General features: G+C 51.6%; 1 protein-coding gene across 2 annotated transcripts in view; it reads left to right on the forward strand.

Annotated features, from left to right (window-relative positions):
• Positions 1-16,846, forward strand: part of LOC105703670 (C-terminal-binding protein) — a 32,283-nt gene that overhangs the window by 3,415 nt on the left and 12,022 nt on the right. Inside the window, exons 1-2 of one of the 2 annotated variants that reach the window (XM_023431926.1) lie at positions 15,298-15,477; positions 16,353-16,794. In XM_023431926.1, the coding sequence (XP_023287694.1) occupies positions 16,597-16,794 (198 nt within the window). In that variant the 5' untranslated portion in view covers positions 15,298-15,477; positions 16,353-16,596. Of the gene's footprint in view, positions 1-15,297; positions 15,478-16,352; positions 16,795-16,846 lie in introns of those variants that run through there. The other variant, XM_012432212.2, reaches the window with a different exon arrangement.

The raw sequence follows: 16,846 nt of genomic DNA on the forward strand, positions 1-16,846 counted from the left end.
TGTTGGAAATGTCGAAACTCTTTATTGAATTCGTAAACGATTACCGGCCGCGCCGTCACGAAACGAGACAAACAAGTCGACAGTTAATAGGATCTAATTAAGGTGTTATGAAAGTGTCGTATATATCGGACTACGAAGTCAGAATATTTAGATAACATCTCCACGCCGAATAATTTGAAACTTTAACGCGGGATCGCGGAGGTCCTAACGAAGGTGTAGAAACATGAAAAATGAAATTTTACGGGCTTTACGACCTTTGTTAGGGCCTCCAAAGCCATCGCGTTAAAGTTTCAAATTATTCGGTGCCCCCAGTTTGGAGAAAACTTGTATATATAATTTGACTTTTCGGTGTATGTACGTTACACTCTCATGACACCTTAAAAGGTAAGAAAAATGAGGGTCACGGACTGTAAACGTGTGTGTAGATTTTTTTTGGGACACCATGTATATTCGCACATACGTAGCCTCCCCCCCCCCCCGACCTCCTCGTCGGTCATTCCCGTGTTTTCCTCGCGCGAGTGCGAGCACGCGCCTTCGCCTTCTCTTTCTCTCCCGCGCGCGGCGCCTGTATCGCTCTCGCTCTCCTTTCCTCGCGCTCCCCGGCCGGTATTTAAACGAGCCCTCGTTCTTGCCTTACGTAATTTGCTTTTCGCTCGCGGAGAGCCGAGTCGCGCGCGCCGAGCGAGACGGACTCTGCGCGGTTGCAGAGGAGCGACGGAGAGAGAGGGATGTGCGTTTGTAGATGAGCGACGGGGAGGGAGAGATGCGCGGTTGTAGAGGAGCGACGGAGAGACGAACGCTCGCCCGTATCGCGGGAGCGACGGAGAGGGACGGATGCGCGCCCGTATAGGAGCGACAGAGAGGAGTGACAGAGTCAAACGCGCGCCCGTATAAGAGCGACGAAGAGGGACGGATGCGCGCACGCACAGGAGTGACGAAGAAAGACGGACGCGTGCCCGTAGAGGAGGGAGCGACAGAGAGGGACGGATGCGCGCCCGTATAGGAGCGACCGAGAGGGACAGAGCCGGCTTATTCAGCGATGTGCTGACCCGTATTCCCGCGACCGAGTGCGACACTTCGCCTCCCTTTTACCGGCGGATCCGGGACTCGAGTGCAGTTGTCTGCCTTTACCGACGGACTCCGTCGAACGACCCTCGACGAGCCGCAACCGAAATTGCCGTTCTTCGCGTTTCCTTTGCTTCTTTGTTGGTTTTTCTTCTTTTTTTTTTCCCTTTCTCGTTAAGATGATGCCTCAAACGTGATATGAAAGCGCCGGCTGAGGGGGTCAGTCGTTTATGGAACTTTTCCACGGAGTGGATGCACCGAATCGCGCGAAACCTTACCGCGGGTTTGAGGAGACAATAAGAATTTTTATAAACTATTTTTAAAATACCTATAAAGATATTTGACAAGAATTGAAATTTCATGAGTTTCAGGACCTTCCTTGTAGTGTCTCCATTCACGTTGTAAAGTTTCAAACTATTCGGTAGACCGAGTCGGGAGAAAAGTTTTATAAACGAAACCTCTTCGACGCCACTTTGACATCACCTTAAAGACAAGTTAGAGTATGCCTTTGAAGGCTCCCCCCCCATCTATCGCCACTAAATGCACGTTGAACACATACGCGGAACCCTATCTCGAACTTTGACCCCGCCGCGTTCTTTGTAGGTTAACCCCTCGCGATAAAAAAGCCTCGCGTCCTCGAAAAGGAGTTACGCCACGGAGGGGGGCAGTCTGTCGGCTCTGAATCAGCCTGTATGCAAACTCTTTCATGTATATTCAGCCGCGTAAGTGGTTATTCATGACCGGGGCGAGGCTGGCGAGAAATTGCGAGCGGTTAGCGGATTATGAACGCCTCCGATACAATGTGTAACTCGCTCGATCTACTGTAGAGGCGCTCTCTCTCTCTTTCTCCCTCCCCTCAGCTTTTAAATTCTTTCTCACTCCCCTCTCGCTCCTTCGCTCTGAAATTCCCTCTCGTTGCGGGACGAGTATGTATGGAAAGTACGTACGATTACGAAAGTACAAACTTGTGGTATGGAGTATGTACGCACGCTTACAAACGTTTCAACACGTCGGACTTAATGATTAATTTTAATATCTCGATTGATATCGAGATACCGGCTCTTTCTCTCTTTCACGAGGATTACGGCGATGTCACGTGGTACTTATTCAGTTGAAAGGAATCTCGGTACAATTGTTGCTTTCCAACATTTCGTCCGTCTTGCCTGGGCCATTTCTTTTCTTTTTCTTGATTCGAGCATTTTCGTCTCGTCTTTTGGCAGTATTTTTACGTCGTTTTTTTTCTTTTCTTCGTTTTTTTTTTTTTTTAAGTTATTACACTTTTCATGCTTTTCGGAGCTTTGAAGCGTCTTTACGTACTTTTTCGTATCTCTTCCGCGAGTCGACGTATTTCTTACTTTTCTCATCGAAATCTTTTTCCTGCGATTTTATTTATTAATTAATTTTTGTTCCATACGTTTCAAGGCTTCAAAGCGTTTTTACATACTTTTTGGTATTTCTTACGTTTTTTTCTCTTTGAAAGCTTTACGTAATGCACTTTTTGACAATTTCTTCCGCGAGTTGACGGGTTTCTTACCTTTCTCATTGAAATCCTTTTTCTTGGGCTTTTATTTATTTCTCTCTTTCTTCTTCCCCTGAGTTATTTCGAGCTCGAGAACCGTGATCCCGTTTAGAATTCCACGAACAGACGCTGGACCGAGATGTGACGACACGGCCGCTATTTCCCCCGCGGTCTGACCCTCGACCGGTCGATCGGCGTTTACGCAACCCGGGATCGTTCGCTAGGTCAAGTACGGACTCGGTTTCTTTAATCGCAGCTTACACGCCTTAGAGTTTCAGATTTCTTGCCCAAGGAAGGCTCTTCGTAGTTTTGATTCAATCAATTCGATTGGAAAGCTTGACACATAATTAGGAGGCCCTAATCGATCTCTCGAGACTTCATTTCCCTGGAAATAATTTCACTTACTCTCTTATCCAGGATAAATAGAAAAATCTTTTTTCTCCTCTTGTTGATATTTTACGCGTTTCGAGACTTATCTCGGAACCACCAGGATCGCGTGTTAAAGTTTCAAGTGTATCCCCCCCCCCCCCTCCCCAGTACGGCGAAAACTTGCATTAACATTTTGACGTCTCTATATGTACCTTTCATATCACCTTAACATCGAATATGCCGCGGTGACCGATTAAACGTTCACAGTGGACGCCCCTCTCCCTTACCGAGTCATCCCTGCCGGAAGGAATGCTCGCGCCCCCTCGGCGGCACCTTCGGGACTTTCCGTTAACTTCGGCTCTCGATCGTCGCCGTCCGTCGCGGACTCGAGTCTATGCGGGCGAAGGGGGGAGGGGGGGAGAGAGGTTGTAACAGGTGCCCCCACTCCGCCCCTCCCCGCCGCGCTCTTTCTCCTGCGTGTTCCCCTCCCCTCCTCTCGCGGCTTGTAACGCTCCCCTCCCTCCCTACTACCTTTCGCCGCTACTTAGTCGCTTTTATGTAAGCTGGCGAACTGACCTCCCTCAAGGCGCGTTCACGCGGAGGAGAGAGAGAGAGGGGCGCATGCGCGCGCGATGGCCACGATAGGGCGCCGGTAGCGGAGATGACTATCGCGTCGGGACGCTCGCGCGATGAGGACACATGACTCGCGGAGGAGACGCACCTTGACGAGGTAGGGAACGGGAGGGCGGGGGGGCCCATCGCGCGCGTTCTCGACTCTTGTCCATCGATCCAATTCGGGGAGAGAGAGAGATATATATATATATATATATACATTGGGAGCTCTCCACTTACGGGGCACACCTCGACGCCGACGCTCATTGGCTTGTTTCCCTTGGGCCCGGGATGAACGAAGGGCCGGAGAGAGGTTAGATTGTATATCGGAGAGGGGCAAGGTTTCGCAGGGGGGTCGCTCGAATTATACCGTTACCGACGGAAAGTTCGAGAAGTTTTCTCCCCGACGGTCGGACGATGGGGATGGACTCGTTAGCATTCTTGTTTCGGGGGGGGGGGTGGGGGGGTTGATTACTTTATTGAAATTCTTTCGGGATAGGGAGACGGATTTTCTTTTCATTATTATTATTTTCTTTTTTTTATTTTAAAAAGAGGGTTACGGCGGTTTGAATCGCCCGCCAAGATGGCGGCGCAGGGTTCGAGGGGTGAATAGGAGGGCGTGTACGGGTTTTTGCTTTTCTTTCCTTTTCCCGCTCATTTATCCCAGAGTAAATATTTTTTCTTGTCGTAAAGCGTAACCTCACGAGCACCGCGTTCTTCCCTTAGGGCCCTCCTGATCACGCGCCGAAGTTTCAGAACCCCCTGTTGCGCCCAGTTTGGGGGTGAGGGAAAGCTTCGTAGATATTGTCAGACTTCGTGGCATAGAAAGTGGCCCTGCTCGGTCTCACCTTAAAGAGCCCCGTGCGTACCATCCTTCGCCAGTCGGGACAGCCGCGGCGCGCCGGGTAGTTCGCGTCCCGCCAAGGTCCGGCGACGCGCAGGTGGGCGCCGATCGGTGGGATGCGGGCGAGCGAGCGAGCGAGAGCGCGCCCGCCGGTGATCGCCTAACCTTGGCGAGTGCGCGCCCGCCCTTAGGTGTCCCCCCCCTCTCCCGCTCGCGAATCGCGCTCGCCGCTTTCCCCTATAGCGGCGGACCGGGAGGAGGGGGCGCCCCGAAACCTCGGAAACTTGCCGAGAGGGGAGGGCCATCCCCCGCCCCCTCCCTCCGGGGAGGGGGGAGGCGCGTTATGTACTCGGCCATCGATCCAAAAGAGATACACCGGGAGATTTCCGCTCCGGGGACGCCGCACGGCGTGTCGAAGTCGCGACAAAGGGGGCCCCCGCTCATTGGCCCGTTCCCCTGGAGCCGACCGAGATGGGCCGATGACCGGGTTTCGGGTCAACGCGTGACGCGTCTCCTCGTCCTCCCGCTGCCTCCCCCCCCCCCCCTGGCCCCGCTCGCGGGACTCGTAAGGGACCGTTTACCGCGCGGACTTACCGACGGTGCAGTTTCTCCAGGCTCCTCGGGGTCAACGCTCCGGACCGGTCGAAACTCCGACAAGTGCGTCTCCGTGATGGGGGAGGGATCGTTTTCTTGACGGTATATCTACCGGAACCCTCGCATATGTGAATGGATTTCACGACAATTGACACGCTCGTGTATCCCTGACTCTTAGCGGGGGCGGGGGTTAAGGTTATATGAGAGGGTCGTTCTATATGTCGAAACGCCAAAATATTGATGAAACTTTTATATTTTTACTTTTTATATATATATTTCGTACTTATAATATACATATATATTTCATTCATCATAATCATGAACATTTCATATCATATCGGGGACGTGTTATACCTTGTAGTATACTCGGAGAAAACCATGTATATTACGTGACGTATTATACCTACCCAACCCTGGTGCTTGTATTTATCCTACGACCATGGTCGGCACACATCGAGATACGTAATAGACGTGAGAGAGGAGCGCCGTGATTGGTTAGGTCGCAGCCAATCAGAGGACGCGCTCATGCGGGCCCACGTGACGTCATACGTACGTCCAGAGTTGGGTAGTTTACAAGATTTCCGCGGCAAACGCGGCTTGGCTCCCGCTCGGGGGCATCGATCCGCGGGAAGACATCGGCCGTTAACGGAGAGAGAGGACTTTGCATCGTCGCGAATAAGCGAGGGAAAGGTGAAAAGGGTCGGTGCCCCCTCACCGCCATTTGCCGCGCGCGCGCGGCGATGCGGCGTCTTTTCGGAGATACAGAGACGCGGTTTCCGATTTACGAGTTTTGGTCATCGTGAATAATTCCCTTTTCCTGCCGGGACTTTTATTATCAACTTTATTGCGAGCTTTACGGAGGGCTGCCGGTTGTTAATTCGTTAAAGGGGGGCCCGTCTCGTGCCAAGGGTTTACTTTTTCACGAGGAACGATAAGTCGCGGCGATTTGTAATGTATGCGTAGCCACCTTTAAGATGACTGAATACAGTCCGATAAATCTTATTTTCGATTATAAAAATTTCTTCGAAAATTTAATTTTGTTCTTTTTTTTTTTTTTTGGGATGCGGTACATTTTTAAGGAAAAACGCCGCCGCGTTTCCTTCTCCTGGGATCTCGTTTCTCGAGGAAAAAAAAATTGTCCGTTTATCTCAGACAAGAACCGAAGAAAGACTTCTTTCGAATAATGAAATACCCTCTATATTTATATTGTAAAGTTTATATCGATTCGGTACACCCAATTCGGAGAAAAGTTTCATAAACGAGACCTCTGACGTCACTTTCGTATCACCTTAATCACTTTGGTACGGCGCTCACCGGCCGGCGGGTTCATATCACGACCGTCGACTAAAGTCGACGCTCGGCTGTGCGCCTTCATATTATTGCCGTCGACTAAAGTCGACGCTCGGCTGTGCGCCTTCATATCACGACCGTCGACTAAAGTCGACGCTCGGCTGTGCGCCTTCATATCACGACCGTCGACTAAAGTCGACGCTCGGCTGTGCGCCCTCATATCACGGCCGTCGACTATAGTCGACGCTCGTACCGTAGTGGTTAATGAATTGCTTTTGTAAACGGCTCATAAGGAAATGTTCCGACAAGGAGAGGGAAAGTAGTTATCAAAACCGCACGATACCACTCTTTATGTCGTAAGGTCGCTAATAAGGGGAGGCCTTGCACGAGGGCCCGTAAAGATTCGGCTTAGTCACGATACGGCGCGTTGTTGCGGTCGGAAATAAAAGAGGGACCCCGCTGCCTCCAGGTTAATCGCTCCTATTCAACGGAGGGGCATCCCGAGCGCCATTTACGAACTCCCTGAAAACCGGCTAATCGGGAAGAATGATTAAACGGGGGGAGCAATTAAATCCCGTAATCTCCGTCCCCGAGGCGTCACTTTCGCCCTAACGTATCGCCTCGAATCGACCGCTCGGCCATGAATAATGCAAACCGAGTCGTGACTTTTTGTAACTCGCAATCCATTCGTTATTAATTTAAGCTCCTCCATTTTTCTTTTTTCTTCTTTTTTTTTTCTCGCGACGTCGAAATGCGCGTCGACTTTCTTGGCTCCGAGTATTCATTTTTCTAGATTTGTTCTGTAGATTGAAGTGAGGTTAGGTTTTTTGTGGGAAAAAAAAGGAGGGTTAGATTGCTGTCCGTTCGTCTTTTTTCACTTTCTGTCAATGAAAATGGGCGTCTGGTTTGTCCAGTGAACGTTCGCTATTTTCGAGATTTTCGACATCTTCCATGTTTTTATGGCAACTGATTGTTGAGGTTAGGTATTCATGAAAGGAAAGTATTCTAATAGTTTTACTTTTATTTGTAGTTGTACTTTCGGGGTAGATTTCTGTCGATCGGCGTAAATTCTCTTGGCAACTTTCCATTGTATCCGAGATACTCCATTTCCCCTGTACCGGACGCTTGTCTCGAGTTTAAGACCCCACCAAACATGGAAACTCTCAACAAACCTTCGATTTCATTCGCAACTTCCCTCCCCGCTTATTTTCTAACCTCCTAGAACTCATCCTAATTTTTTTAGTAACTTTCCGTTGTATCCCAGATTCTCCATTTCCCCTGTACCGGACAATTGTTTCGAATTTAGATCTCCACCAAACATGGAAACTCTCAAAAAATCTTCAATTTCATTCGCATTTTCCCTCCCCGCTTATTTTCTAACCTTGTAAAACTCTTATCCTAATTTTTTAGTAACTTTCCGTTGTATCCTAGATTCTCCATTTCCCCTGTACCGGACAATTGTTTCGAATTTAGATCTCCACCAAACCTGGAAACTCTCAACAAACCTTCGATTTCATTCGCAACTTCCCTCCCCGCTTATTTTCTAACCTTGTAAAACTCTTATCCTAATTTTTTAGTAATTTTCCATTATATCCCAGATTCTCCATTTCCCCTGTACCGGACACATGTCTCTAGCATATATCCCCACCAACCATAGAGACTCTCAATAAACCTTCGATTTCATATCTCAATCCTCTCCAACCCGTTCCCCAAGAACCTAGAACCCGCGTCCGGTGTCGCGTCTACATTCCGCGGCCTCCTCGGCGAAGGTCTCCCTCGTGGCGGCCGGCCGGCGAGGTTAAGTACTCGCCCAAGGATAACGCAGAGGGGTAGCGCATCGCCATTGTAAACAGAGAGACGAGCGGTAAGCGGCTCCGGGGTTTAGTAGGGGGGGGGACGCGGGGAGGGGGCGGAGCCCGTCACGAGGGGTGGGAAGTTGCCGAGACATCGATCGGGGGCCGGCCATTGCTTGCCACACTCCACTACTAGGAGTCAAGATGCCATCCTACCGAGGGACTAAACTCCATGAAACTACTCCGCGCGCACCGGCGCGCACACCCCGCCGTTTCCACGGACCATGGCGAGAGAGATGTTGGGAGGGGCAGGGGGGGGGGATACACCCCGCAGGGACTGCGCGAACTTCGCGTCTTCGAGGATTAACCAAGTCCGCCCTTTTGGGATTTCGATGATTTTCCGGGCGACGGTTTAACCCGAATTGCGCGACGCGCGAGTCGATATCTCGAACGGGGTATCGACTCTTCCAAAGTGCGCCGTTAATGCGAAATATTCTTCGGATATATTAATTCCAACCGGTGTCCACCCTGAGAGAAAAAGGAAACGTGTCATCTAACCTAAGGAACGGAATGTCAAACCATTCGCGACCGGTGACGTGAATTCACGTCTTTTCAAGAACTATGGTTGCCGGTGACGTGAATTCACGTCTTTTCAAGCTCTATTCCTGGTTGCCGGTGACGTGAATTCACGTCCGTAACGATACACGATACAGAGTTCGCGGGAACCGGTTTCGGAATTTCATTATTATCGCCGGTAAATCGGTATCTTGAAAGGGAAAGAAATTTACCGCTCGCGAATGAGAAAAACGTTGAATTAAAAATTCAAGGAATAACGAGATTTAATTTAATTAAACTCCGTTTTGTCCCCCTAATCCCGAGGATGCCTCGCAGTCCGATTAGTTAATGTTAATTAGAGTCGGGTAGTTGTTCCTTGGATCGGAGATGTTAAGCTACTTTGTCACGTAATGTACGTCGGAAACCTCGGGGGGGAAAAAAGAAAAGAAATGGGGAATTACCCAACCCTGGTTCTCGGCATGCCTCGCGCGGGGTAGCGGCGCATCTTCACTACTCGATTCCCCGCGGTCGGCCCCCGGCAGCGCGCGAGATATTTGAGAAGCGGCCTGTCCCGAGTGCGGCGCGGTGAGGGGGGCGGGGGAGGGGAGGGGAGGGGGGAAGCGCATCGCATGCGTCCATGGCATGTGCCGAGAGAGGAGGTTCAGCCATGGATCAAGGACGAGGCTAGAACGGACACTCGACGTCTGAATCCCGTCGGGTGTCCCACTCATTCTATCTCTCTATCGCTTTCTTCGCTTCGTATATTAGGTTGGGGAGTAACTTCGTAGGGCTTTTATCAAAGACTTTTATTATAAAAACCTTTATTATAAGACCTTTTATTATGAAAAATTTTATTATAAAAATATTTCGCTTTGTCTTCCTATCTCCGTCTCTCTCGGTATTTTAATATTTTCTCCCTATGTTAGGGCGTTTATTCCGTTTTTTTTTTTTTTTTTTTGACGAGACCGCTCACTTCTCGCACTTTCATCTCACGTGGGGTTCATTCCCCGAATTACGTATTCGCTATGTGAAAGAGCGAGATGAGGCAGTACTTTCTGTCCGGGAGTATCGCCAAATAAAGGTGGATATTTTGTAAATCGAAAATTGTCGAGAGGTTGGGAGTTAAGGAATTATATGTCAATTTGAAGCTTGCTTTAGAGATCGTTTAGAGTCTTACGGTTAAGATATTCCGGATGCGCCGCGCAGTTATCCGCTAGGTTATGAACGTCATATTTGGTGCGCGCGTGAACTCGTGACAATTTTTTTTCCTCTTTTTTTTCTTTTAAGAGTTATCTGCCGCGCGAATTACAAATTCCTTCGACTTAACAGCGTTTAATGCCTCATCCCTACCGTTTTTATTTTACCCTCGATTACTTCCATTCAATCCGAACACATTTACTTCGTTAAGATCCACACATTCAAAGTGTCGGGACATAACCTAAGTGCTCCCAAGTGCTGCGCCAAAGTTTCGGACGGTTAGTGCCAACGGCGTAGAAAAAAAGAAAAAAAAAAATGCGTCCTATTAGAATCGACTGATTAGAGGGCGGTTTCATGTCACCTTAGCCACCCTTTCCCCTCCCCGCCCCTGCAAGCGATGCGGGTCCCGAGATTATGAATTATTCCCCGGCCGCGAGTGGTGGTGGTGGCGGTGGTGGGGGGAACGGAAGGGCGTGTAAAAGTGGTAACCCCAAAACACGCCAGTCGCAGGCGCGCCGGGGCCGGGGCAGGTCGCGCGGCGTAGGAGGAGAGGGTGGGACGGGGTAGGGGCAGGGCAGGGGGGGGAAGCGCCGCCGCCGCCGCGGAGAGAGAAGCGAAGTTTCGCTTTAGGAGCCGGGGAACTTAACTGAGTTAACTTTGCTGCCGAACCAAACTTTCCGCCAACTTTAAGTAGTCGTCCTCCCCTGGATCGTGCCGCGCTCGGCCCCCCGCCCCCGCCCCGCCTCTCTCCCCCCTGAAGGCCGCCCCCCTTGCCCGTCGGAGCGAGAGAGACGGACTCTTTCGGCAACCTTTGCGCGAAGTTGGCCGAGGGAGAGCCCCCGGAAACGCCACTGGGAGGGGGGGATCTTTATTGTTTTCGCCCTTTTCTTATCCCCCCCCCTACTTTGGGATATCGTCAACGCGGACGGTTTTCTCGTGCCCGATCGGGACGAGTAATGACGCGGACGTTGAGGTTAGGTGTCAACGAGAACGAGCCGGCCTCGAGTCTCGACACCTCATGTCCACTGTCAAACTTTTAGGGGAGAATGGCTTTTTAAGGGCCCTACCAAAGGAAGCGGCATTAACGTCCCCCACTGTACAGCGGGTCGCGTACAGTGCGCGGCATAAAGAGGCGTTGCCAAAATCTCTCGGGTTACGTGCCAACCTCGAAATCATTTTCGTCCCATTTGTGACCCTCTCTCTCCCCCGTCGATTGAACCTCGTCCCTCGTGACGTCGCCATTAGGTTTCCCCACGAAATTCCCACGCCTCCCCCCTCCCTCCCCCTCTACCCCGGATCTTTAAATCATTTGAATTTCACGTACAGCCGATAAAAAGCGAATCCCCACCTCCGCCTGCCAAGTTTGGGGGACAAACTTTACCTTATCGGCCCGATCGGGGGGATAAAGATTGAGGGGGTGGGGGTGGAGGGGGACACCGCACAGAAAGAGAGAGAATGTGAGGGAGAGAGAGCCAGCAATAAAGCGAAGTACACAGAGGAAGACGGAAAGCCGCGTAGAGAGGACGGGAAGAAAGGGGGTGTTTCCCCCCCATTTCACCCCATTTCTCCCCCTCACCCCCTCAACTCTCTTCTCGGCGGAGAAGCGGCGAGTAAAGTTGCTTCCAGGTTACACAATAATTGGATAACTTCGCCCTCGCTGCTTCTCTCTCTCTCCTTTTCCCCCTCCCCCGCCAACCCATCGACTTCCTCGTTCCTCCTCACCCTGTCTGTCCCTCTTTCGCTTCTTAACTCGAAAAACTCTGTTGCACACCCAGATTAAGCCAAAGGGTTGAATTTAACCGGCTTCGCTGGGATTTTCCTCGGACTCGATCCCACCTGAACAGGAGGGCTTTTAACCCTTTCGGGACAGGGGAACTAGCTGTCAGGGTATACCGTAGCATTAAGGTGATATGAAAGGTCGTTACATGTATATATAGGTCCTAACGAAGGTCTTGAGACTCGTTATACTTAATTTTGTTCGAAAACTGAAATTTCCCGAGTTTGAAGACCTTCATCAGGGCCTCAAAAATCACGCGTTAATATTTCAGATAATTCGCAGCACCGAGTTTGAGGAAAAAGTTTTGTTCGTACACATCCTACGTACTTCGATAATAACATTCCTTTCAACGACAATATAATATGCCATTCTCATAGGGAGATGTATCATTATAGACAGCAGATTCGGACCGATTAGTATTCCATCTGGGAAATTAACGCGATTAACCGCGGCCATGCGTACCGATGGAAGTCTCGGAGGCGCGGATAGTCCCTCGTAGGCGGGAATCGATACCTCGGGGCGATATGTCGGCGCTTATCGTCCGGTTTATCGATGTATCGATACGCCGATGCGGGCGGCGCGTAGTTCCCGGTGTCTCCGCCTTCGGCGCGGCGATCGGCGCGCGCCGTCTCTTCCTCGCTTTCCCTTTCCCCTCCCCCTAACCCACCCTGTCAGCTGTCGAACGAGGGCTCGATCTCACCCCTTTGGCGTGCCGGCCGCCTCTCCCCTCCCGCGCCGACACCCTCGGCCGCCTCCCGCCCTTTGACGATAGGAGCTTGCGTTTCTCGCTGAGTTGGCACAACATGTGCCCGAGTCAAAGTGCTTGGCTCCGCAACTCTCTCCGCCGGTGGTGGCGTATATACATATACATATGTATATATACATACATATATCCGCGCGTCCTCGGTTTCGCTGAGGCCAGCGCGTATTACCGGTTTTACGGCCAAGCCACCACCCCCGTCCGATTACACGCGCGAACCGAAGCGTCCCCTTTCCGCGGCCATCTTGGGGGAGGCCCGTCACCTGGGTCCACCTGAGAACTTTCGGGCCTGTTTTCGTCTTATATCTACATGTTAGGCGTCGCGGGGGTAGCGCAAACGGTGGGGCACGGGCGATTACTTCTGTTTCTTACCCTCTGGGGGCTCCGGTCGATCGAGAGAGAGGGTTTATTTCCGTTCCCAAATCGGTCCTGTCGGTGCAGGCTGACGAGCGCGGCAGGCAAGATGGCGGCGCGAGGAAAGTCACGTGAGTTTACTCGCACCGCCGTCTATCGCAGACATGGACGTAGGATACCTTACCGTTAGGTAGGCTGTCGTTACGCTGTAGAAGTGAAGTCTCGTAAAAAAGATAGAGAGAGAGAAAGCAGTCCTTTTGTATCCCGTATTCCACTTCTACTCTTTCTTCATGGCCAAGTCAGTGTGCGAGATCTCCTTACGTCCTACGTCCATGGTTACACCGTGGGTATCCACCAGAGGACTTTCCTACAAACTTTCCGGCTTATTTCGCGGGATTAAGGGCCACAGGAGTATCGGAAACTCGGAAGCGTGAATGATCGCGGGGTTTCTTCACTTGTGAAGACCTCGACCGATCGAAACAGGCCTTCATTTCTCATGTGAAACGACTCCTCTCGGTTGACGAGTGCGGGAGGCAAGATGGCGGCGCAAGGCCGGTCACGTGACAGGTGCTCCATCGGCCTCCGTCTAGCGATCGCCTCTCTTTTCCCTACGCCGAAGTTTCGCGGTGAGTTCGCTCGCTACCTCCTGGAAACACGGTGAGGAACTAATTTCACGGGTAAACTCTTGGGTAGAGGAAAAGGTCCTCTAGAAGCGGTCGAGGCTACGGAAGGTCAGGCCGAGGGCGACCGAGGCGCGCCAAAATGGCGGCGGTCGGTGTCCCTCCTCCCCCCCGTCGTTCACTCTCGCTTATCTAATAATGCAAATTCGCGCGAGATTACCAATCCCTCCGTGCTTTTCTAGGTCTCTACGGGAGCCTTGGAGGGGTCCCAGGTGCGCTGGGAAATCCGAAAACAACGCGTAAAACCTAGTTACGGAGGGGACAAGAGTTATCGCGACGCCCCGTGAGGATGCAGAGAGGGAGAGGGCACATCTCCCCGGAATTCCAGATCGTTCCGCTATCGGCGTGTCGATGCGCTACCGTCACGCGGTGTACACACTGCGGCAATAATGCGAGTAATTTATTTCCCGCTGCGGTGCCGAGGCACCGGGGTCGGGGTAATCGCGCGTGAATGCGCGAGCGTACATGCGCAGTACATGTGCGGTACATGTGTACACGCGCTTACGGCACCGTTGCCGGCGTAATAGGCGCGCCCGTTCGCTCTTTAAATTTCAATCGGACAAGTTGTGGCAACAAACTTTGCGATTTCCCGCGCTTAACGACTTAGGAATGTCTTTTCCTTCCCCCGGTTTTCCTTTCCTTCGCGGATGGGGGGAAAATTCGAGCCGTGGAATTATTGACGTTTAATGCCATTTGCGGATATTAGAGGATAAAATATAGGGCTGTCATCCTCGCTCGCTTAAGACGCTGTTTTATTTTTTATGTTCTCTTTTCAAGTATCACCTTAAGATGACGTGAATCATTTGAAACTTCAGCACGTGATTATAAAGGTCCTAAGGACGCGATGTTCATAAAATTTCAATTTTTTTTTTTCCATAAAATATGTATTTTTGGTTCTAGTCTGGATTAAATAAAGAAAATTTGTTTAAATGATATTTCATGAGCATCGCGTTCTTCCTTAGGGCCTCCATAATCACGTGTTAAAGTTTCAAATGATTCGGTGTACCCAGTTTGGAGAAATGTCTTATTTTACACGTTTTTATATATATATATATATATATATAGAATGACCCTTTCATATCACCTTAAATCGCTCAATTTGTGATAAATCGCTCTATTTGGGCGCTCTGACGAAAACCTCTCTCTCCGTACGAGTTCTTACGAGTTCGCACGAGTTTGCACGAGTTCCTCCGAGTTTGCACGAGTTCCGAGCCGAAGTAGCCGGTGTCAAACATGGCGCGTCTCAATTTCCGATCTCCCGGTGCACCTAACCTAGAACCGCTTGGCACGACCCGACCGCGGTACGCAGTCGGCGTACGAATCGCTTGATCTCTCGTGCACTCGTCGGCGCATCCGGTCCGGGGGGGCCGCAGCCGGCGTGGGTCGCGCGTTTACGCAGAGTGTCGCGCATACGCGCTTGCGTGGACCGGCGATCGGCCGCGGGCAGCGTGGTGGAGCCACGTGTCGCCGCGCGCATCCCTAGTTCGCCGGTCGGCCGCGGCGCGCTAACCTTTAATCGGCGCGTCGCGACGCCGGGGAAAAGGAATGCCCCGGTGGCCGCTGTCTCCGTCCGCCACGCCCGCGATAACTCGGGCCAATTGACTCGATTGTCGCGTCGGTGCGGGTCGAGCGCTTGAAAGAGAGAAAGAGAGAATGAGAAAGAGAGGAGGAGAGAGACGGACACGGTCGAGTTGAGCACGGTCCTCTCGAGGTGCGCGCGATACGTCTCGATACGTATCGCGCCGCCGCACGTCGCGCCGTTAATTGTCCCGAAAATGGGCTAAAAACGTCGACCCACTGACCAACGGCGGCGCGGCGCGGCGCGCGCCACCCTACGGTCGGTCCCGAAAACATCAGCCCCAGCCAGTGACTCCGCTACGCGTAGACCCGTGTCCCTCTCTCAGGCCTACATCGGCCCGGCACTTTCGGCGAGCTTTGTCCCGGCCAAGCGGCTCCCGGGGGACCGAGGACCCTCCTCGAGGCGCAGGACCTCCTCGGCGACGCGGCGCCGCACCCGAGCCGGCGCGAGCTCTCTGCGCCGGCCCCGAGAAGCCGGCGCGACCCGAAGGTAACCTAAAAACTCGCGAGGCCAACGCCGCGCGCGAGTCGCGGGACGCTCCGCGGCGAGGCCGTCGACACCGAGGCGAGATTCCTCCGGGAATCGACGCCGATCTCGATGATCGAACCGCGAAGGAAGCCCCCTTCGATTCTAGGCTTTTGCGTTCCTCTCCAGTGAATACTTTCGATGCGGCCGACGACTCTGGGCGTCCTGGGTGTAGGTGGTGGTCGGGGATGTTGTTTTGTCACGCGTGGGAACTTTTCTTCCCTCCGATCGGGAAATATCTCTCCGAGGCGACCTACAGCCTGGAGGTAACCTAAAAATGATGTGCTGGGCAGGACTTTCTTGGGATTTGTACCAAATAGTCCTCCGATGTGGGGATGAGACAAGGAGTGAAGTGGAAAGGATTCGATGGATGGGTTGGGGTATCGGAGAGCGGTTAGGTGTATTCTGGGCAGAAGGTGGATGTCGGAGCTTTGGTTTTATATTAATGTAGACTTTCGCTATGATTTTTGTGGGTTTTTCTGTTGCGTGAGGTTCACAGGGTTGGATAATTAGTGAGGGTGAAGTTTGGACAATCATCGGTGCAGGGCGAATGGCTTGACAAAAAGTTCCAACATCGCCGTTGGAAAGTAATGTGTGTCAGGAAGTTCGATGGACTTGGGAGGATGTTGTAAGACTGATTTCGGAAACTTTGTGTATATAAGTCTTGTTTGGATTTTAATAACATTGTGAAATGTCATCGGCAATGTGCGTCGCAGGATACGGATTAAAATGGAGCGAGATGTTTTTACTCTTGTTAGTGGCTTAGAATAAAATGTGCGCTGTGATTTTAAAACTGTGGTCAAATGCGAGTCTAATGCACCGTTGTTCTTGTCTTTCAGGTGACGGTATTCCAAGAGTCGTGATGTATTGGGCATTCGGCGGTCCCTGTTCAAAAGCCGACGGAAAGTCAACGCTGCGGAAACAGTTTGTGTGACGAAGCATCGGAGCGTGCCGACGAGTACCGCAAGAACAGTTGAGAGAGAGAAGTGATTTTTCTCTAGCCTGGAAGTAGGAGTGAGCGGACTTTCTTAGAGAACGAGAGTAATAGTGGGGGTCATTAAAATTGGGGGGGCTGTCTGACCGATGGACAAACGGAAGATGATGCCCAAACGCCCTCGAATGGAGAACCTGAGGGGTCCGATCGCCAATGGACCCATTCAGACACGGCCGCTGGTGGCGCTGTTGGATGGACGGGATTGCTCTATTGAGATGCCCATCCTAAAAGACGTCGCGACTGTAGCTTTCTGCGATGCACAGTCCACCTCTGAAATCCACGAGAAGGTAACCTCCAAAGAAACAAAACTATCGACAGAATGCCACGAAGTAGCATGAG

Source organism: Orussus abietinus, unplaced genomic scaffold (genome assembly GCF_000612105.2).
Source record: "Orussus abietinus isolate OABI.00-Male unplaced genomic scaffold, Oabi_2.0 scaffold43, whole genome shotgun sequence".
In the NCBI taxonomy this organism is placed as follows: Eukaryota; Metazoa; Arthropoda; class Insecta; order Hymenoptera; family Orussidae; genus Orussus; species Orussus abietinus.